Source organism: Tachyglossus aculeatus, chromosome 2 (genome assembly GCF_015852505.1).
Source record: "Tachyglossus aculeatus isolate mTacAcu1 chromosome 2, mTacAcu1.pri, whole genome shotgun sequence".
In the NCBI taxonomy this organism is placed as follows: Eukaryota; Metazoa; Chordata; class Mammalia; order Monotremata; family Tachyglossidae; genus Tachyglossus; species Tachyglossus aculeatus.
In genome coordinates this window covers 133,048,601-133,071,337 of record NC_052067.1, presented here as the reverse complement: position 1 = coordinate 133,071,337, position 22,737 = coordinate 133,048,601, and the positions used below count along the sequence as shown (strand labels likewise).

Sequence of the window (22,737 nt, the reverse complement as noted above, 5' to 3'; positions counted from 1 at the left end):
CGATTGATGATGATAGGTTACAGGTTGTCAAGGGAATAAAATCCAGAAGCAGGGGAAGAGATGAAAATCTTTGAGGGAAGAACCCTCAGTTATAATTCACCTGTGGAACGTCTTTCTGGACCAGCAGGGTCAGACTGCCTGGACTTTTCTGAACGGGGATGTGCTGCAATAAGAAAAGCATCGTCAGATTCCTGGTGATCTGGGATTTCCTGCTGGAAGTCCTGTCTCTGGGCCCTCAGACCTCTTGATTTTTGGATCAATGAGTCCCCAAGAGCCTCTGGGAAAGGAGGTAGGGCCCCCCCAGGGATGCGGGAGACGGTAAGAGGAAGAGAAGGAGGAGACAACGTCTCCTCCAGCACTGCCTCGCTCTGGAGATCACACGACAGGCTATCAGTAGGGGTTCAGCATCAGACCCGGCCACCGTGGACCCCCTGAGCCCCCCTGGGTCCCACACCCCAGCCCTCCATTCCCTACCCCCATACCCCCTCCCCAGTGCTTAGAACAGCGCTTTGCACATAGTAAGTGCTTAATAAATGCCATCATCATTATTATTATTACTCTCTGGGCCTCAGTTGCCTCATCTGTAAAATGGGGATTAAGACTGTGAGTCCCCCGAGGGACAACCTGATCACCTTGTAACCTCCCCAGCGCTTGGAACAGTGCTGTGCACATAGTAAGCGCTTAATAAATGGCATCATCATTATTATTATTATTACTCTCTGGGCCTAAGTTGCCTCATCTGTAAAATGGGGATTAAGACTGTGAGCCCCCCGAGGGACAACCTGATCACCGTGTAACCTCCCCAGCGCTTGGAACAGTGCTGTGCACATAGTAAGCGCTTAATAAATGCCATCATCATTATTATTATTACTCTCTGGGCCTCAGTTGCCTCATCTGTAAAACGGGGATTAAGACTGTGAGCCTCCCGAGGGACAACCTGATCACCTTGTAACCTCCCCAGCGCTTGGAACAGTGCTGTGCACATAGTAAGCGCTTAATAAATGTCATCATTATTACTATTATTACTCTCTGTGCCTAAGTTGCCTCATCTGTAAAACGGGGATTAAGACTGTGAGCCCCCCGAGGGGCAACCTGATCACCTTGTAACTTCCCCAGCGCTTGGAACAGTGCTGTGCACATAGTAAGCGCTTAATAAATGTCATCATTATTACTATTATTACTCTCTGTGCCTAAGTTGCCTCATCTGTAAAACGGGGATTAAGACTGTGAGCCCCCCGAGGGACAACCTGATCACCTTGTAACCTCCCCAGCGCTTGGAACAGTGCTGTGCACATAGTAAGCGTTTAATAAATGCCATCATTATTACTATTATTACTCTCTGGGCCTCAGTTGCCTCATTTGTAAAACGGGGATTAAGACTGTGAGCCCCCCGAGGGACAACCTGATCACCTTGTAACCTCCCCAGCGCTTGGAACAGTGCTGTGCACATAGTAAGCGCTTAATAAATGCCATCATTATTATTATTATCATTCTACCCCTGACCTGGGGCTGCGTCCCGCTCTTCGGTCACGTCCATCTGCAGCGAGCCGTGCCGCACAGAGCAGGTCACCGCATCCTCCTCGCCGAACTGTCCGATCCCGACAGCGCTGTAGGTTCCCTGGGCCGTGCGGGCCGTGGCCTGGAGAGGCTCCGTGAGTGGCGGGCGGCGGGCGGACAGAGTCAGGCTCAGCTCCTTGGGGTAGAAATCCTTCACCAGGCAAGCGGCGAAGCTCTGGTTCCTCAGGACGAAGACCCTGGGCTGGGATTTGGCTCGGACTCCTGAAACATGTCCAGTTTGGGAAGGCTCCCAGAGGAAGCGGATTCCATCCTACCCACCTGCCAGGCCCCTCGTTAACTCTGCCTCCCCCAGTAAGAGAAGCAACATGGCCTAGTGGATTGAGCACGGGCTTCTTGGGAGTCAGAAGAACCTGATTTAGCCCCTTGTCTGCTGGGACCTTGGGCAAGCCACTTCTCTGTGCCTAGTTCCCTCGTCTTCTAGACTGTGAGCCCGTTGTTGGGTAGGGACTGTCTCTATATGTTGCCAATTTGTACTTCCCAAGCGCTTAGTACGGTGCTCTGCACATAGTAAGCGCTCAATAAATACGATTGATGGTGATGATGATCGGGACCGTCTCTATATCATAATAAGATTAATGACGATGGTGTTTAAGTGCTTACTATGTGCAATGCACGGTTCTAAGCGCTGGGGAGGATACAAGGTGATCAGGTTGACCCATGGGGGGGCTCACAGTCTTAATCCCCATTTTACAGGTGAAGTAACTGAGGCACAGAGAATAATAATAATAATAATAATAATAATAATAATGGAATCCCCATTTCACAGATGAAGTAACTGAGGTACAGAGAATAATAATAATAATAATAATAATGGCATTTAAGTGCTTATTATGTGCAAAACACTGTTTTAAGTGCTGGGGAGGATACAAGGTGATCAGGTTGGCCCACAGGGGGCTCACAGTCTTAATCCCCATTTTGCAGATGAGGTAACTGAGGCACAGAGAAGTTAAGTGACTTGCCCAAAGTCACACAGCTGATAGTTAATAATAATAATAATATTTATTTATTTATTTAAGTTGTACATATTTATTCTAATTTTATTTTGTTAATGTTTTGTTTTGTTCTCTGTCTCCCCCTTCTAGACCGTGAGCCCGCTGTTGGGTGGAGACCGTCTCAATGTGTTGCCAACTTGTACTTCCCAAGTGTTTAGTACAGTGCTCTGCACAGTGTAAGCACTCAATAAATACGATTGAATGAATGAATGAATAATAATAATGGCATTTATTAAGTACTTACTATGTGCAAAGCACTGTTCTAAGCACCAGGGAGGGTACAAGGTGATCAGGTTGTCCCATGGGGGTGCTCACAGTTTTAATCTCCATTTTACAGATGAGGTAACTGAGGCCCAGAGAAGTGAAGTGACTTGCCCAAAGTCACACAGCTGAAAATAATAATACTAATAATAATAATGGCATTTATTAAGCGCTTACTATGTGCAAAGCACTGTTCTAAGCACTGGGGAGGTTACAAGGTGATCAGGTTGTCCCACTGGGGGCTCACAGTTTTAATCTCCATTTTACAGATGAGGTAACTGAGGCCCAGAGAAGTGAAGTGACTTGCCCAAAGTCACACCGCTGACAGTTGGCGGAGCAGGAATTTGAACCCATGACCTCTGACTCCAAAGCCTGTGCTCTGTCCACTGAGCCATGCTGCTTCTGTTTGTTGCCGACTTGTACTTCCCAAGCGCTTAGTACAGTGCTCTGCATCATCATCAATCATATTTATTGAGCACTTACTATGTGCAGAGCACTGTACTAAGCACTTGGGAAGTACAAATTGGCAACATATAGAGACAGTCCTTACCCAACAGTGGGCTCACAGTCTAAAAGCACTGTCTGCACACAGTAAGAGCTCAATAAATACGATTGAACGAATGAATCTGTAAAATAGGATTAAGTCTGTGACCCCTATGTGGGAGAGGTACTGTGCCCATCCCGATTAGCTTGTATATACCCCAGTGCTTAGTGTCTGGAACGTAGTAAATGTTCTAGACTCTGAGTCCGCTGTTGGGTAGGGACTATCTCTATATGTTGCCAACTTGTACTTCCCAAGTGCTTAGTACAGTGCTCTGCACACAGTAAGCGCTCAATAAATACGATTGAACGAATGAATCTGTAAAATAGGATTAAGTCTGTGACCCCTATGTGGGAGAGGTACTGTGTCCATCCCGATTAGCTTGTATATACCCCAGTGCTTAGTGTCTGGAATATAGTAAATGTTCTAGACTGTGAGCCCGCTGTTGGGTAGGGACCGTCTCCATATGTTGCCAACTTGTACTTCCCAAGTGCTTAGTACGGTGCTCTGTACACAGTAAGTGCTCAATAAATACGATTGAATGAATGAATCTGTAAAATAAGATTAAGTCTGTGACCCCTATGTGGGAAAGGTACTGTTTCCATCCCGATTAGTTTGTATGTACCCCAGTGCTTAGTGTCTGGACCGCAGTAAATGTTCTAGACTCTGAGTCGGCTGTTGGGTAGGGACCGTCTCTATATGTTGCCAACTTGTACTTCCCAAGCGCTTAGTACAGTGCTCTGTACACAGTAAGTGCTCAATACGATTGAATGAATGAATACGATTGAATGAATGAATAGTAAATACCGCAGTTATCATTGCTAATCCGAAGGCCTAAACCTGGGGCCAGTTAGGGGCTGAACCTCCTGCCATCCATGGGCCAGATTCAAGGCCAGGTGGCTCTGAATGGTTTCCAGACTGGGAGGGGAATCTTTCCTCATGTCTCCCTGCTGTTTAAGCCCCTCCAGCCCCAGAGGCTCATCTCAGGAGCTGCTGAATGAGGTTTCCCTTAGATGTGGCAAACCACACGGTAACGGTGCAAATGAAACATCATCACAACCTCTTATCTGCCCTATCTCACGCTTGAATAAGCCCTACTTGACAAATAATCCTGTCTCTCCCCTATCACCATTCATTCACCCCTCTAAACTGTAAGCTTGTTGTAGGCAAGGAATTATTGTACTCTCCCAAGCACTTATTTAAGTGCTCTTCACACAGTAAGTGCTCAATTAATACAACTGAATGTGTGAGTGAATGAATGGATTTCTTGATCTCTTCATTTATGACTTCCCCTGGCACTCCGTGTAAGACCTTGGAATACTCTCAGGTTTATTTTCAATCAATCGTATTTATTGAGCGCTTACTGTGTGCGGAGCACTGTACTAAGCGCTTGGGAAGTACAAGTTGGTAACATATAGAGACGGTCCCTACCCAACAGTGGGCTCACAGTCTAGAAGAGGAGGAAACCATAGAGGTAGGAGCTGTGGATTGTAAACTCCTCAAGGGTAGGGGCTGTGTATATTACTTCAGGTACATATTCTCAGACCCCTGTAGGACAGCATTTTGCACACAGTAGGAGCTTGGTTCAAGGATTTTTAGGCTAGGTTATCAAAGCATCCTTCTAGCAAAACCAAATATGTCCTCTGATAACGTTTACAGCCCCAACCCACAGGCCCAGGACCTGACCAAAATCAGCGTGAAGCAGTGTGCCTTAATTGAAAGAGCACAGGCTTGGAAGTCAGAGGACGTGGGTTTTAATCCTGGTGCTGCCGCTTAGCAGCTGTCTGACATAAATAAATAAAAATTTATTTATTTTACTTGTACATATTTATTCTATTAATTTTATTCTGTTAGTATGTTTGGTTTTGTTCTCTGTCCCCCACTTTTAGACTGTGAGCCCACTGTTGGGTAGGGACTGTCTCTATATGTTGCCATCTTGTACTTCCCAAGCGCTTAATACAGTGCTCTGCACACAGTAAGTGCTCAATAAATGCGATTGATTGATTGACTTTGGACAAGTCACTTCAGTTCTCTGTGCCTCAGCTACCACATCTGCAAAATGGGGATTAAGACCGTGAGCCCCGTGGGACAACCTGATGACCTTGTATCTACTCCAGCGCTTAGAATAGTGCTTGGCACATAGTAAGCACTTAACAAATACCATCAGCATTATTATAATACCACAACTCTCACTCGGACTTTTAGGGTAGACCAAAGGCAGTTAAAAAATGAGATCTTAAGTTCCTTGTGGGCAGGGAATTTGTTTACAAACTCTCTTGTAGTGTACTCTACCCAGAACTTAGTACAGTGCTCTACACACAATAAGCGCTCAATAGAACTGATTATCTTTGTGCAGAAACGCTCTGGGCATGTTACTCCCCTCCTCAAAAATCTCCAGTGGCTACCAATCAATCTGCGCATCAGGCAGAAACTTCTCACCCTGGGCTTCAAGGCTATCCATCCCCTCGCCCCCTCCTACCTCACCTCCCTTCTTTCCTTCTCCAGCCCACCCCGCACCCTCCGCTCCTCTGCCGCTAATCTCCTCATCGGGACTCATTCTCGCCTGTCCCGCCATCGACCCCCGGCCCACGTCCTCCTCCGGGCCTGGAATGGCCTCCCTCTGCCCATCCGCCAAGCTCGCTCTCTTCCTCCCTTCAAAGCCCTCCTGAGAGCTCACCTCCTCCAGGAGGCCTTCCCACACTGAGCCCCCTCCTTCCTCTCCTTCTCCTTCCCCTCCGCCTTACCTCCTTCCCCTCCCCACAGCACCTGTATATATGTTTGTACAGATTTATTACTCCATTTATTTTATTTGTACATATTTACTATTCTATTTATTTTATTTTGTCAATAGGTTTTGTTTTGTTGTCCGTCTCCCCCTTCTAGACTGTGAGCACGCTGTTGGGTAGGGACCATCTCTATATGTTGCCAACTTGCACTTCCCAAGCGCTTAGTCCAGTGATCTGCACACAGTAAGCGCTTAGTAAATACAATTGAATGAATGAATGATTGAGGGATGGACCATGTCTGTTCTTTTAAGTCTAGGTGCCCTTGGCATGAAATGAAGAGCTAAAAACTGACTGGATAGGGCCTGTGCCTCTCCCCGGTGTGCTACCAAATGATTTTCCTCTCACCAAACACCTTTCCTACCATGAAAAAACAATATTCATGTGGCACTTACTTGGTTCCACTGTAACTTCCGTTCCATTGTGGAAAGTTAGTTTTGCATCATTGTCTTTCCCCTGTCCCAGTGATACGTGGCTTAACAAAAACCCTGCCCCAGCCTGTGCTCTGAGTCTGCCTGAGTCAAGCACCTGAGATGAAAGACACGATAGTGGAAGGGATTTTCCTGGGGTTTAACGGTCTGCAGGGCTCAGTTAATCACCCAGTCAGTGCTATTTATTGAGTGCTTTACCTTGCTCATAGTGCTACACCGAAGTACTTGGGTTGCTAAACCTATTCCCAGGCTACCAGCCTACAGTCTAGAGTGGGGAACAGACATCACCTGTTGAGGATGAAGACTGTGAACCCCCTATAGGACAACCTGATCCCCTTGTAACCTCCCCAGTGCTTAGAACAGTGCTTCGCACATAGTAAGCACTTAATAAATGCCATTATTACTATTATTATTGTTATCACCTGTCTCCATGTTTTGGTTTGTTGTCTGTCTCCCTCTTCTAGACTGTGAGCCCGTTGTTGGGTAGGGACTGTCTCGATATGTTACCGACTTGGACTTCCCAAGCGCTTAGTACAGTGCTCTGCGCACAGTAAGTGCTCAATAAATACGATTGAATGAATGAATGAATTAATAGAAATAAATAGATGAGTAAATCGCGGCAACGTACCGAAGTGTTGTGGGGCTGAAGGTGGGAATTATTATCAAGTGCTTAAAGGGGTATAGATCCACTTAACTTCTTTGTGCCTCAGTTACCTCATCTGCAAAATGGGGATGAAGACTGTGAGCCCCATGTGGGACAACCTGATCACCTTGTATCAATCAATCATATTTATTGAGCGCTTACTGTGTGCAGAGCACTGTACTAAGCACTTAGAGCAGTGCTTTGCACATAAGTGCTTAACAAATGCCATCATTATTATTATTATTATTATTATTATTATTATTATTATTATTATCCAAGTGCATAGATTCTGCACAAGGGAGAGGGAATCAGGGAAAAGAAGGCTCAATCTGGGAAGGCCTCCCGGAGATGTGACCTTAATAAGACTTTGAAGGTGGGGAGAGTGGTGGTCTGCTGTATTTGGAAGAGGAGGGAGTTTCCAGGCCAGAAGGAGGATGTGGGAAAGTGGTCAGTGGCAAGATAGGTGTACTATGTGCTTAGTACAGTGCTCTGCACACAGTAAGCGCTCAATAAATATGATTGAATGAATGATAAATGAGCCCTGGGCACAGTGAGCTAGCTGGTGCTAGAGGAATGAAGTGTGAGGGCTGGGCTGTAGTAAGACATCAGTGAGGTAGGATAGGAAGCTCTTTAAAGAGGAGGGTAAGGAATTGCTGTTTGATGTGGAGGTGGATGGGCAACCACTGCAGTTCTTGAGAAGGGAGGTGGGGTCTGAATGATTTTTAGAAAAATGAAGTGGAAGGACGTTCTAGGGCAGAGGGAGGACAAGGGTATGGAACCAGCAGCAAGACAGATGAGACTGAGATACAATAAGTAGGTTGGCCTTAGAAGGGCGTGGGTGCGGCTGTAAATTAATTCATCATTCAATCCTATTTATTGAGCGCTTACTGTGTGCAGAGCACTGTAATAAGCACTTGGGAACTACAAGTTGGCAATATATAGAGACGGTCCCTACACAACAACAGGTTCACAGTCTAGAAGGGGGAGACAGACAACAAAACAAAACTTGTGGACTGGTGTCAAAATTGTCAGAACAAATAGAATTAAAGCTATATGATGATGGCATTTATTAAGCGCTTGTTATGTGCAAAGTACTGTTCTAAGCGATGGGGCTTGAAGGAGATCAGGGTTGTCCCACGGGGGGCTCACAGTCTTAACCCCCGTTTTACAGATGAGGTAACTGAGGCCCAGAGAAGTGAAGTGACTTCCCCAAAGTCACCCAGCTGACGATTGGCGGAGCCAGGATTTGAACCCATGACCAAAGCCCGGGCTCTTTCCACCAAGTCACACTGCTTCTCTTGCACATCGTATATGCACATATATGCACATTCTATATGTACATCATTAACAAAATAAATAGCATAGTAAATATGTACAAGTAAAATAGAGTAATAAATCCGTACAAGCATATATGCAGGTGCTGTGGGGAGGGGAAGGAGGTAGGGCGGGGAGGATGGGGAGGAGGAGAGGAAAAATGAGGCTCAGTCTGGGAAGGCCTCCTGGAGGAGGTGAGCTCTCAGTAGGGCTATGAAGGGAGGAAGAGAGCTAGCTTGGCGGATGGGTGGAGGGAGGGCATTCCAGGCCAGGGGGAGGATGTGGGCCGGGGGTCGATGGCGGGACGGGCGAGAACAAGATACAGTGAGGAGGTTAGCAGTGGCAGAGGAGCAGAGGGTGCAGGCTGGGCTGGAGAAAGAGAGAAGGGAGGTGAGGTAGGATATGGGTTGGGTTGTAAATAACAGATCATTCCCAGTAATATTTAATAATAATGATAATAATGGCATTTATTAAGCGCTTACTATGTGCAAAGCACTGTTCAAGTTACAAGGTGCTCAGGTTGTCCCACGGGGGGCTCACAGTCTTCATCCCCATTTTACAGATGAGGGAACTGAGGCCCAGAGAAGTGAAGTGACTTGCCCAAAGTCACACAGCTGGCAGTTAGCAGAGTCGGGATTTGAACCCCTGACCTCTGACTCCAAAGCCCGGGCTCTTTCCACGGAGCCATAGCATGTATTTACAATTTATTATCCTTCTGTTACTCTCCAAATCCTTGAGATATGATGCCTGTACTTTCCCTAGTCCCTTAGTACAGTGCTCTGCACACAGTAAGCGCTCAATAAATACGATTGATTGATTAAAAGGAACACAACTGCCAAGACAAAATAAACATCCAGAACTTATCTTTTTCATATGCAAAGCACACAGAGGGACAAACACTCATCTGTTTCTAGCCCCATTGGGCAAGATATAGTAGAGACAGCATTTAGGGCTTTCATTTGAGCCCACTGTTGGGTAGGGGCCGTCTCTATATGTTGCCAACTTGTACTTCCCAAGCGCTTAGTACAGTGCTCTGCACACAGCAAGCGCTCAATAAATACGATTGATTGATTGATTGATTTGTTTTAACCCTTAACAATGTGGAAATTTTATAGTAGAAAAGCATCTGAACCAAAAGATCAATGTAACCAGCAAAGATGAACAAACCAAACCCATTTCTAATGCATTTAATTTGTAATGTTCAGCAGTTAAATCTCTCCTTTGTGTGCAGCTGCCCCCTTATCCCAGAGTAATAATAACGATGGTATTTGTTAAGCGCTTACTATGTGCAAAGCGCTGTTCTAAGCGCTGGCACGGCTGACAAAGTTTCTTAGCCCAATTCTGTTCCATTTAAGTCTTAATAGGCATTATGAGATCTGGGGTTTTAGGTGGACTTGAAGTTCTAGACTGTGAGCCCGCTGTTGGGTAGGGACCGTCTCTATATGTTGCCAACTTGTACTTCCCAAGCGCTTAGTACAGTGCTGTGCACGCAGTAAGCACTCAATCAATCAATCAATCAGTCAATCATATTTATTGAGTGCTTACTGTGTGCAGAGCACTGTACTAAGCGCTTGGGAAGTACAAGCTGGCAACATAGAGACAGTCCCCACCCAACAGTGGGCTCACAGTCTAAAAGGGGGAGACAGAGGACAAAACCAAACATACTAACAAAATAAAATAAATAGAATAGATATGTACAGGTAAAATAAATAAATAGAGAAATATGTACAAACATATATACATATATACAGGTGCTGTGGGGAAGGGAAGGAGGTAAGATGGGGAGATGGAGAGGTACGATTGAATGAATGAATGAAAGAAAATAAGGAGATGTCCCACTCCCGGGTCCTTTTCCCCCAGAATTTTTTGTAACCCAATAGGTCTCACATTGCCTGACAGAGATTCCTTAGAAGCAGCGTGGATTAATGGAAAGAGCCCGGGCTTGGGAGACAGAGGTCGTGGGTTCTAATCCCAGCTCTGCCACTTGTCAGCTGTGTGACTTTGGGCAAGTCACCTAACTTCTGTGTGCCTAAATTACCTCATCTGTAAAATGGGGATTGAGACTGTGATCCCCACGTGGGACAACCTGATTACCTTGTATCTAACCCAGGGCTTAGAACAGTGCTTGGCACATAATAAGCGCTTAACAAATGCCATCATTATTATTATTAAATATCATCATCATCATTGTCATCGTCATTCTCCTTCAATTTCAATTCGTGAAAAATCCAGACTCAGTCATCATTCCAAATTTTCTCTTCCGGTCATTAGTATTACCTTTACTCAGAACAACATTTTGTTCCCCCAAATTTCCATTTTCCCATTTATCCAAAATTATATAAGAAAGGAACTCATACATTTTCTTTACATCCCTTTTTTTTCCCACCACACATTGTTAGTTCCATAATGAACCTATCAAAGCAAGTTTCCTTGTCAAACCATCACGTTTATACTAGCTAGATATAAAAATGACAGATTGTATTCAACTTGCATAAGCGCTTAGTACAGTGCTCTGCACACAGTAAGCGCTCAGTAAATATGATTGATTGATTTATTACCTTTACTCAGAACAACATTTTGTTACCCCAAATTTCCATTTCCAGTTTATCCAAAATTATATAAGAAAGGAACTCATACATTTTCTTTACATCCCTTTTTTTTCCCACCACACATTGTTAGTTCCATAATGAACCTATCAAAGCAAGTTTCCTTGTTCAAACCATCATGTTTATACCGGCTAGATATAAAAATTACAGATTGTATTCAACTTGCATAAGTGCTTAGTACAGTGCTCTGCACACAGTAAGCGCTCAATAAATACGGTTGAATGAATGAATGAAATTCTCTGCACACACAGTAAGTGCTCAATAGATACGACTGAATGAATGAACGAAATTCTCTGCACACAGTAAGTGCTCAATAAACACGATTGAATGAATGAATGAAATTCTCTGCACACACAGTAAGTGCTCAATAAATACGATTGAATGAATGAATGAAATTCCCTGCACACACAGTAAGTGCTCAATAAATACGATTGAATGGATGAATGAAATTCTCTGCACACACAGTAAGTGCTCAATAAATACTATTGAATGAATGAATGAAATTCTCTGCACACACAGTAAGTGCTCAGTAAATACGATTGAATGAATGAACAAAATTCTCTGCACACACAGTAAGTGCTCAATAAATGCGATTGAATGAATGAATGAAATTCTCTGCACACACAGTAAGTGCTCAATAAATATGATAGAGTGAATGAACGAAATTCTCTGCACACACAGTAAGTGCTCAATAAATACGATTGAAAGAATGAACGAAATTCTCTGCACACACGGTAAGTGTTCAATAAATGCGATTGAATGAATGAATGAATGAAATTCTCTGCACACACAGTAAGTGCTCAATAAATACGATTGAATGAATGAACGAAATTCTCTGCACACACAGTAAGGGCTCAATAAATACGACTGAATGAATGAACGAAATTCTCTGCACACACAGTAAATGCTCAATAAATGTGATTGAATGAATGAACGAAATTCTCTGCACACACAGTAAGTGCTCAATAAATGTGATTGAATGAATGAACGAAATTCTCTGCACACACAGTAAGTGCTCAATAAATGTGTTTGAATTAATGAATGAAATTCTCTGCACACACAGTAAGTGCTCAATAAATGCGATTGAATGAATGAATGAAATTCTCTGCACATACAGTAAGTGCTCAATAAATATGATTGAATGAAAGAACGAAATTCTCTGCACACACAGTAAGTGCTCAATAAATACGATTGAAAGAATGAACGAAATTCTCTGCACACACGGTAAGTGTTCAATAAATGCGATTGAATGAATGAATGAAATTCTCTGCACACACAGTAAGTGCTCAATAAATACGATTGAATGAATGAACGAAATTCTCTGCACACACAGTAAGTGCTCAATAATTACGATTGAATGAATGAATGAATGAAATTCTCTGCACACACAGTAAGTGCTCAATAAATACGATTGAATGAATGAACGAAATTCTCTGCACACACAGTAGGGCTCAATAAATACGACTGAATGAATGAACGAAATTCTCTGCACACACAGTAAATGCTCAATAAATGTGATTGAATGAATGAACGAAATTCTCTGCACACACAGTAAGTGCTCAATAAATGTGATTGAATGAATGAACGAAATTCTCTGCACACACAGTAAGTGCTCAATAAATGTGTTTGAATTAATGAATAAAATTCTCTGCACACACAGTAAGTGCTCAATAAATGCGATTGAATGAATGAATGAAATTCTCTGCACACACAGTAAGTGCTCAATAAATATGATTGAATGAAAGAACGAAATTCTCTGCACACACAGTAAGTGCTCAATAAATACGATTGAAAGAATGAACGAAATTCTCTGCACACACAGTAAGTGCTCAATAATTACGATTGAATGAATGAACGAAATTCTCTGCACACACAGTAAGTGCTCAATAAATGTGATTGAATGAATGAACGAAATTCTCTGCACACACAGTAAGTGCTCAATAAATGTGATTGAATGAACGAACGAAATTCTCTGCACACACAGTAAGTGCTCAATAAATGTGATTGAATGAATGAACGAAATTCTCTGCACACACAGTAAGTGCTCAATAAATGTGATTGAATGAATGAACGAAATTCTCTGCACACACAGTAAGTGCTCAATAAATGTGTTTGAATTAATGAATGAAATTCTCTGCACACACAGTAAGTGCTCAATAAATGTGATTGAATGAATGAATGAAATTCTCTGCACACACAGTAAGTGCTCAATAAATATGATTGAATGAAAGAACGAAATTCTCTGCACACACAGTAAGTGCTCAATAAATACGATTGAAAGAATGAACGAAATTCTCTGCACACACGGTAAGTGTTCAATAAATGCGATTGAATGAATGAATGAAATTCTCTGCACACACAGTAAGTGCTCAATAAATACGATTGAATGAATGAACGAAATTCTCTGCACACACAGTAAGTGCTCAATAATTACGATTGAATGAATGAACGAAATTCTCTGCACACACAGTAAGTGCTCAATAAATGTGATTGAATGAATGAACGAAATTCTCTGCACACACAGTAAGTGCTCAATAAATGTGATTGAATGAACGAACGAAATTCTCTGCACACACAGTAAGTGCTCAATAAATGTGATTGAATGAATGAACGAAATTCTCTGCACACACAGTAAGTGCTCAATAAATGTGATTGAATGAACGAACGAAATTCTCTGCACACACAGTAAGTGCTCAATAAATACGACTGAGTGAATGATGGAATGACCTGGGAGCAGAAATTCCAATCTTTAGCAGTTTGCTCAGAGTCCCGGACGATGCTTCCCTGCTGGGTCTCCGGTGCCACCAGACCCAGGCGGAGCTCCGCCTCCCAGTCGTTGCTGCTGGGGTGACTGGTTTCCTCTGTGGCTTTGTGCAGCCCAAGGCTCAGCTCCGTCAGGGTCAAATGGGAGGAGGGAGCGGTTTGTGTGGGGGCTCCCAATCCCTTTCCCTCACTGTGAGCCTCACACAGTAATACCGCCCGCTGTCCCCGGGTCTCAGGCTGTCCAGCAACAGGTACAGCAGGCCTCGGCCATTGTTTCTGGAGATGGAGAAGCGGCCCTTCACCGCCTCTGCGAGCTGCGAGGTCTTCCCGGTGGGGTCAATGTGGGAGACCCATTCCGGCTCTCTCCCGGGAGCCTGACGATACCAGCCCATCGAGTAGTCCTTGAAGGTGAATCCGGAGGCCGTGCAGGAGAGACGGAGAGACTCTCCGGCCGGTTTCACAGCTCCCCCGGACTCCACCAGAGACTCGGCCCCTGCCAGAAGGAAACGGGGAAGGTTGAGATATTACAGAGCTGCTTGGAGAGTGGCCAAGCATGAGGACCATTCTCCTTGCCCAAGACACTTGGGATAAAGTCAGGAAAACCTTGGGTATCTGATCCAAAGGAGCCCCTGACCATGTAAGCCCATCCCTTTGGATTGCTGTGAGACCGTTGTTGGGTAGCGACCATCTCTATATAGTTTTTTTATGGCATTTATTATCAATCAATCGTATTTATTGAGCACTTACTGTTTGCAGAGCAATGTACTAAGCGCTTGAATTATGTATTAATAATGTATTAAGCGCTTACTATGTGCAAAGCACTGTTCTAAGTGCTGGGGAGGTTACAAGGTGATCAGGTTGTCCCACGGGGGGCTCACAGTCTTAATCCCCATTTTACAGATGAGGGAACTGAGGTCCAGAGAAGTGAAGTGACTTGCCCAAAGTCACACAGCTGACAACTGGCAGAGCCGGGATTTGAACCCATGACCTCTGACTCCAAAGCCCGTGCTCTTTTCCACTGAGCCACACTGCTTCTCTGTTGTTGCCAACTTGTACTTCCCAAGCACTTAGTACAGTGTTCTGCACACAGTAAGTGCTCAATAAATACAATTGAATGAATGAATGAATGAATCTAGACTGTGAGCCTGCTGCTGGGTAGGGACTGTCTCTATATGTTGCCAACTTGTACTTCCCAAGCGCTTAGTACAGTGCTCTGCACACAATAAGCGCTCAATAAATATGATTGAATGAATGAATCGCTATATGTTGCCAACTTGTAATAATAATAATAATGATGATGATGGCATTTGTTAAGTGCTTAGTATGTGCCAAGCACTGTTCTAAGTGCTGGGGGGGATACAAGGTGATCAGGTTGTCCCACGTGGGGCTCCCAGTCTTCATCCCCATTTTACAGATGAGGTAATTGAGGCCCAGAGAAGTGAAGTGACTTGCCCAAAGTCAGACAGCAGATAAGTGGCAGAGCCGGGATTAGAACCCATGACCTCTGACTCCCAAGCCCGCGCTCTTTCCACTGAGCCGCACTGCTTCTCTAAATAAAAAAACTAAGAACGATGGCATTTATTAAGTGCTTACTACGTGCAAAGCACTGTTCTAAGCGCTGGGGAGGTTACAAGTTGATCAGGTTGTCCCACAGGGGGCTCACAGTCTTAATCCCCATTTTACAGATGAGGGAACTGAGGCATAGAGAAGTGAAGTGACCTCTGACTCCAAAGCCCTGGCTCTTTCCACCGAGCCACGCTGCTTCTCAAGCGCTTAGCACACAGTAAGCGCTCCATAAATACGATTGAATGAATCACGGGCTGGGTCAGCTCTTGAGCAATGCAGATCCCAATGCCGCAGACTTACACTAGGAGAATCAATCAATCAATCGTATTTATTGAGCGCTTACTGTGTGCAAAGCACTGTACTAAGCGCTTGGGAAGTCCAAGTTGGCAACATATAGAGACGGTCCCTACCCAACAGTGGGCTCACAGTCTAGAAGAAGAAAACCGATGAGACAGAGAGGGGAACTGGGCTGCCACAACCGGCTAGGGAAGCCGGGCAGAGAAGCAGCGTGGCTCAGTGGAAAGAGCCAGGGCTTGGGAGTCAGAGGTCGTGGGTTCAAATCCCGGCTCCACCAATTGTCATGTCAGCTGGGTGACTTTGGGCAAGTCACTTCACTTCTCTGGGCCTCAGTTCCCTCATCTGTAAAATGAGGATTAAGACTGTGAGCCCCCAGTGGGACAACCTGATCTTGTAACCTCCCCAGCGCTTAGAACAGTGCTTTGCGCATAGTAAGCGCTTAATAAATGCCATCATCATTATTATTGTTATTATTATTAATAAAAGGGAGGAGGGCCCTGAGGGGACCAGGAAAGGAAACAGAAAGGACCGGGAGAAGTGCGAGAGACTTTTGGAACTGGGAGGGAAAGGAACAAATCATCATCAATCGTATTTATTGAGCGCTTACTGTGTGCAGAGCACTGTACTAAGCGCTTGGGAAGTACAAGTTGGCAACATATAGAGACAGTCCCTATCCAACAGTGGGGATCATTGAGTGTAAAGGGAGGCTGAGGGGGCAGAATCCCGGCTCCCCCAAATCTGGGAGTTTGGGAACAGCCTGTTTCTCTATCCCAGCTAAGGTAACAGGCTGATCCTGCAGAGGAAAGGGCAGAGAAGGCTCAGGGGAACTTTCTGATAACGGAAGCCTTTCTGACCATCGGGTGGGTGACTGAAAGATTCTCCCCCGGGGTTTTTAAGGAGCAATTCCTTTCAGTCTGGGGTGGCTGGATGGTTTCTGCTGGGAGGCAGATGACCTTTTGGAGGTTATTAACTGACACCACCCCTCCTAAGAATCCCAAGGAGATGGGAGGGTTAAAAACCAAACCAAACAGAAGGGATTAGAGCTTCACTACTGCCCCGTCCCTTAGCTCTCTGGTCTCTCCTCCACTGACAAGAACCCCACACAGGCACAGACCCCAGAAGACCTGCCTGTGGGACCCTTAAATCCCTCCTGGGCAGGCACTTCTCTCCTAGGATTTACTGCCCAAGCGCTTAGTACAGTGATCTGCACACAGTAAGCGCTCAATAAATACAATTGAATGAATGAATGAATGAATCACTGGCTCCTGAAACCACAGTTACCCTTGGACAACTTAATCCCCAACCTGGAAAGAACAAATAATGCAATCTCCACCAAGCGATCGGGTTTTTCCCATTTTTCTTTCTGCCTGTGACGGATCAGTGTATGAAATCGGTTACTTACATGGCTTTACGGTGACTGTTGTCCCTGGTCCGTAGTAGTCGTAATTGCACAGTGACACATAGCGTAACCGAAACCTCCCAGTCTCCCCACATTCCTCTCTTTGAAGCTTGGCCAGTGAGAGACATAAAGAACCTTTTCAAATATTCTTCTCCCTGAATCCCCCCATCCCCCTCTCCATCCCCCCCTTCTTACCTCCTTCCCTTCCCCACAGCACCTGTATATATGTATATATGTTGGTACATATTTATTACTCTATTTATTTTACTTGTACCTATCTATTCTATTTATTTTATTTGGTTAGTATGTTTGGTTTTGTTCTCTGTCTCCCCCTTTTAGACTGTGAGCCCACTGTTGGGTAGGGACTGTCTCTATATGTTGCCAACTCGTACTTCCCAAGCGCTTAATACAGTGCTCTGCACACAGTAAGTGCTCAATAAATACGATTGATGATGATGATGATGATGATGATGATGAATCATTCTGGTTTGACTACCAACACCTTTGGCGAAGGAATTTCTTGCCGGGAAGCAGCGTGGCTCAGTGGAAAGAGCCCAGGCTTGGGAGTCAGGGGTCATGGGTTCTGATCCCAGCTCCGCCAATTGTCGGCTGTGTGACTTTGGGCAAGTCACTTCACTTCTCTGTGCCTCAGTTACCTCATCTGGAAAATGGGGATTAATAATAATGATGGCACTTGTTAAGCCTTACTATGTGCAAAGCACTGTTCTAAGCGCTGGGAGACTGTGAAGCCCCCGTGGGACAATCTGATCACCTTGAAATCTTCCCCAGCACTTAGAACAGTGCTTTGCACGTAGTAAGCACTTAATAAATGCCATTATCATTATTATTATCATTATTGTCAGCTGTGTGACTTTGGGCGAGTCACTTTACTTCTCTGTGCCTCAGTTACCTCATCTGCAAAATGGGGATTAAGACTGTGAGCCCCCCGTGGAACAACCTGATCACCTTGTATCCTCTCCAGTGCTTAGAACATTGCTTTGCACATAGCAAGTGCTTAACAAATGCCATCATTATTATTATTATTATTCTCTGTGCCTCAGTTACCTCATCTGTAAAATGGGGATTAAGACTGTGAGCCCCCCATGGGACAACCTGATCACCTTATATCCTCCCCAGCACTTAAAACAGTGCTTTGCACATAGTAAGCACTTAACAAATGCCATCATTATCCAGAGTTTAGAACAGTGTTTTGCACATAGTAAGTGCTTAATTAATGACATTATTATTATTATTATTATTTTGTTTTGTGTTTATACCCTTCCTAATGTGGCTCAGTATTGTGTTATTTGGGGGGTGGGGTGCCTTAATTTGCCGATATAAATTGGACTAGTGATAAAAAAGACTGGTCTGCAAAAACACAGGAAGAGAGAATATTTGAAAGAAAGAGGAAAAAAGGGAGAAGGATTCATTCATTCATTTATTCATTCAATCATATTTATTGAGCACTTACTGTGGGCAGAGCACTTTACTAAGCACTTGGGAGAGTACAATACAACAACAAACAGACACATTACCTGCTCACAGTGAGCTTACAGTCTAGAGGTGGGGAGACAGACATTAATATAAAGAAATAAATTACAGATACATACCGAAGTACTGTGGGACTGGGAGGGGGGGATGTTCATTCATTCATTCATTCAATCGTATTTATTGAGCGCTTACTGTGTGCAGAGCACTGGACTAAGCGCTTGGGAAGTACAAGTTGGCAATCTATAGAGACGGTCCCTACCCAACAGGGGGCTCACAGTCATTCATTCATTCATTCAATCGTATTTATTCATTCATTCATTCAGTCATATTTATTGAGCACTTACTGTGTGCAGAGCACTGTACTAAGTGCTTCGGAAGTCCAAGTTGGCAACATCTAGAGATGGTCCCTACCCAACAGTGGGCTCACAGTCTAGAAGGGGGAGATGGAGAACAAAACAAAACATATTAACAAAATAAAATAAATAGAATAAACATATACAAATAAAATAAATAGAGTAGAAGGAAACAGTCTAGAACGGGGAGTATGAACAGAGAGAGCAAGTCAGGGCGATGTAGAAAGGAGTGGAAGACGAAAGGGGGAATTAGTCAAGGAAGGCCTCTTGGAGGAGAGGTGCCTTCAATAAGGCTTTGAAGAAGGGGAGTGTAATTGTCTGTCGGATTATGGTGTTCCAGCTAGAAGCAGGATGTGAACAAATGATGGGTGGCCATATAGTTCTCTCCTCCTTCATCCCAGCCCACACACTCGACTCCTCTGGTTCTAATCTTCTCACTGTGCCTCGTTCTCTCCTGTCCCGCCATCGATCCCCGGCCCACGTCCTCCCCCTGACCTGGAATGCCCTCCCTCTGCCCATCTGCCAAGCTAGCTCTCTTCCTCCCTTCAAGGCCCTACTGAGAGCTCACCTCCTCCAGGAGGCCTTCCCAGACTAAGCCCCCCTATTCCTCATCTCCACCCCCCCCCATTGCCCTGATTCGCTTCCTTTGCTCTCCCCTTAATCTCCACCCCACAGCACTGGGAAGCAGCGTGGCTCAGTGGAACGGGCCCGGGCTTGGGAGTCTGAGGTCATGGGTTCTAATCCCAGCTCCGCCACTTGTCTGCTGCATGACTTTGGGCAAGTCCCTTCACTTCTCTGAGCCTCAGTTACCTCATCTGTAAAATGGGGATTAAGACTGTGAGCCCCACGTGGGACAACCTGATCACCTTGTATTCATTCATTCAATAGTATTTATTGAGCGCTTACTGTGTGCAGGGCACTGTACTAAGCGCTTGGGAAGTACAAGTTGGGTAGCCTCCCCAGCGCTCAGAACAGTGCTTCACACATAGTAAGCGCTTAAAGAATGCCATCATCATCATCATTATTATTATTATTATTATTATATACATATATATCTATAATTCTATTGATTTACATTGATGCCTGTTTACTTGTTTTGATGTGTATATATCTATATTTCTATTTATTTATATTGATTCCTGCTTATTTGTTTTGATGTCTGTCTCCCCCCCTTCTAGTTTGTAAGCACCATGTGGGAGGGGATTGTCTCTCTTGTTGAATTGGACTTTCCAAGCGCTTAGTACAGCGCTCTGCACAGAGTAAGCGCTCAATAAATATGATTGAATGAATGAATAGATGAGATCGAGGCACAGTGAGAAGGTTAGCATTAGAGAAGCTAAGTTTGCAGGATCAAAGGTTCTGAGGGTCAGAGAAAAGAGGAGATTCAGGAACTAAGGGAATTAGTGGCAAGCACTCAGTCACCTTGCCCACTCCTACCTTACTTTGCCGCTATAATAATGATGGCATTTATAAAGCGCTTACTATGTGCAAAGCACTGATCTAAGCGCTGGGGAGGTTACAAGGTGATCAGGTTGTCCCACGTGGGGCTCACAGTCTTAATCCCCATTTTACAGATGAGGGAACTGAGGCCCAGAGAAGTGAAGTGACTTACCCAAAGTCACACACCTGACAAGGGGCAGAGCTGGGATTTGAACCCCTGACCTCCAACTCCAAAGCCCGGGCTCTTTCCACTGAACCACGCTGCTATCCTTCTATATCCCAGCTGGCACACTTTGCTCCTCTAATGCCAATGTACTCACAATACCTCCATCTCAACTATCTAGCCATTGACATCTCCCGTTCATCCTGCCACTAGCCAGGAATGCCCTCTCTCTTCATAGCCAAAAGATGATCACTCTCCCCACCTTCAAAGCCTTCCTGAATGAACAACTCCTCTCCATCCAAACCACTACCTTGCTGGTTCAATCTCTCATCCTATCCCGACTGGATTACTGCATCGGCCTCCTCTCTGATCTCCCATCCTCCTGTCTCTCCCCACTTCAATCCATACTTCATGCTGCTGCCCGGATCATCTTTGTGCAGAAACGCTCTGGGCATGTTACTCCCCTCTTCAAAACTCTCCAGTGGCTGCCAGTCAACCTACGCATCAAGCAAAAACTCCTCACTCTCAGCTTCAAGGCTGTCCGTCACCTTGCCCCCTCCTACCTCACCTCCCTTCTCTCCTTCTTCAGCTCAGCCCACACCCTCCATCCTCTGTCGCTAACCTCCTCACCGGGCCTCGTTCTCGCCTGTCCCGCCGTCGACCCCCAGCCCACGTCCTTCCCCGGGCCTGGAATGCCCTCCCTCCACACATCTGCCAAGCTAGCTCTCTTCCCCTTTCAAAGCCCTACTGAGAGCTCACCTCCTCCAAGAGGCCTTCCCAGACTGAGCCCCCTTTTTCCTCTCCTCATCCCCATCCCCCCGCCCTACCTCCTTCCCCTCCCCACAGCACTTGTATATATGTTTGTACAGATTTATTACTCCATTTATTTTACTTGTACATATTTACTATGCTATTTATTTTGTTAATAATATGCATCTAGCTTTAATTCTATTTGTTCTGACGACTTGACACCTGTCCACATGTTTTGTTTTGTTGTCTGTTTCCTCCTTCAAGACTGTGAGCCCGTTGTTGGGTAGGGACCGTCTCTATATGTTGCCGACTTGTACTTCCCAAGCGTTAAGTACAGTGCTCTTCACACAGAAAGTGCTCAATAAATACGATTTAATGAATGAATGCTTGGCACATAGTAAGCGCTTAGCAAATACCATAATCATCATTATTATTATAGGACCTAGGATGCTCAGGCTTTGGCTTCCTCTGGAGACCAATGACTTCTGTCTAATAATCTTTATTTCTGTTTCAGTCTTTCTGATTCTACCTTTCCTTCTCTAGAGCTCCCAGTCTTCTCTACTTCTCTCTCTTTCCTCTCACCAGCTCTTATTTCTCTTTGCAACTCTTTCTCTGGTCTCTCTGAGTTTCTCTCTCTTTGTCTCCAAGTGTCCACACATCTGACTTTGAATATCAGTCTGATCACTAGATTTCTTTACCTCTGTTTTTCTTGGAAGCTTAATTTTTGTCTGACTCTGTATTCCTGATTCTCTGTCTCTTGTTCTCTCTACTTCTGTTTTTAACAGGCTTTCTCTCTCTCTCTCTCTCTCTCTCACCACAATATTAGGGAAGTCCCTTCCCTTCCATCTTCTGGGAAAATGGATGGGGCCCTGGGAGGTAACTTATTCCGCCTGTCCTGCTGTAGTTTGGGTAGTGGGGTGGATAGAGCCCGGCCCAACTGAAGCTTGACTCGGCTGTCGCCCTGGAGTCCCCTGGTACAGTGGAAACGTGTCACACCCTCCGACACCTGCTGGTTTTTGCACAGGGCTCTGCCGAGGAGATATCGCCGTGGTCCATCTTCCACAGTGATACACAGCCAACACTAAACCTCCGCCCCTCCCTCAATGCAGCACTGACGGTATATCATGGTTTGGGGCCGTGTGACTCTCCCTGAAAGGTCAGAAAGGGGATGGGCTGCAGGTAAAGATTCTCTGAAAGTTGCCAATAGATATTATTCATTCATTCAATCATATTTATTGAGTGCTTACTGTGTGCAGAGCACTGTACTAGGCACTTGGGAAGTACAAGTTGGCAACATACATCATATATCAATTGCCTTCATCGAAAGACCCTGAGAATTAACACAAATCTGTGTGAATCTTGGGCA

General features: G+C 44.8%; 1 protein-coding gene across 1 annotated transcript in view; it reads right to left on the bottom strand.

Annotated features, from left to right (window-relative positions):
• The window catches only part of LOC119942349 (Ig heavy chain Mem5-like), a 29,093-nt gene extending 6,666 nt beyond the window's left edge, over positions 1-22,427 (bottom strand). Inside the window, exons 1-6 of the mRNA XM_038763102.1 lie at positions 22,368-22,427; positions 17,178-17,283; positions 14,104-14,405; positions 6,551-6,611; positions 1,504-1,779; positions 101-163 (exon numbers count right to left, since the gene is read on the bottom strand). Coding sequence (XP_038619030.1) covers positions 101-163; positions 1,504-1,779; positions 6,551-6,611; positions 14,104-14,405; positions 17,178-17,283; positions 22,368-22,427 — 868 coding nt within the window. The remainder of the gene's footprint in view (positions 1-100; positions 164-1,503; positions 1,780-6,550; positions 6,612-14,103; positions 14,406-17,177; positions 17,284-22,367) is intronic.
• Positions 22,428-22,737: the final 310 nt, after the last annotated feature.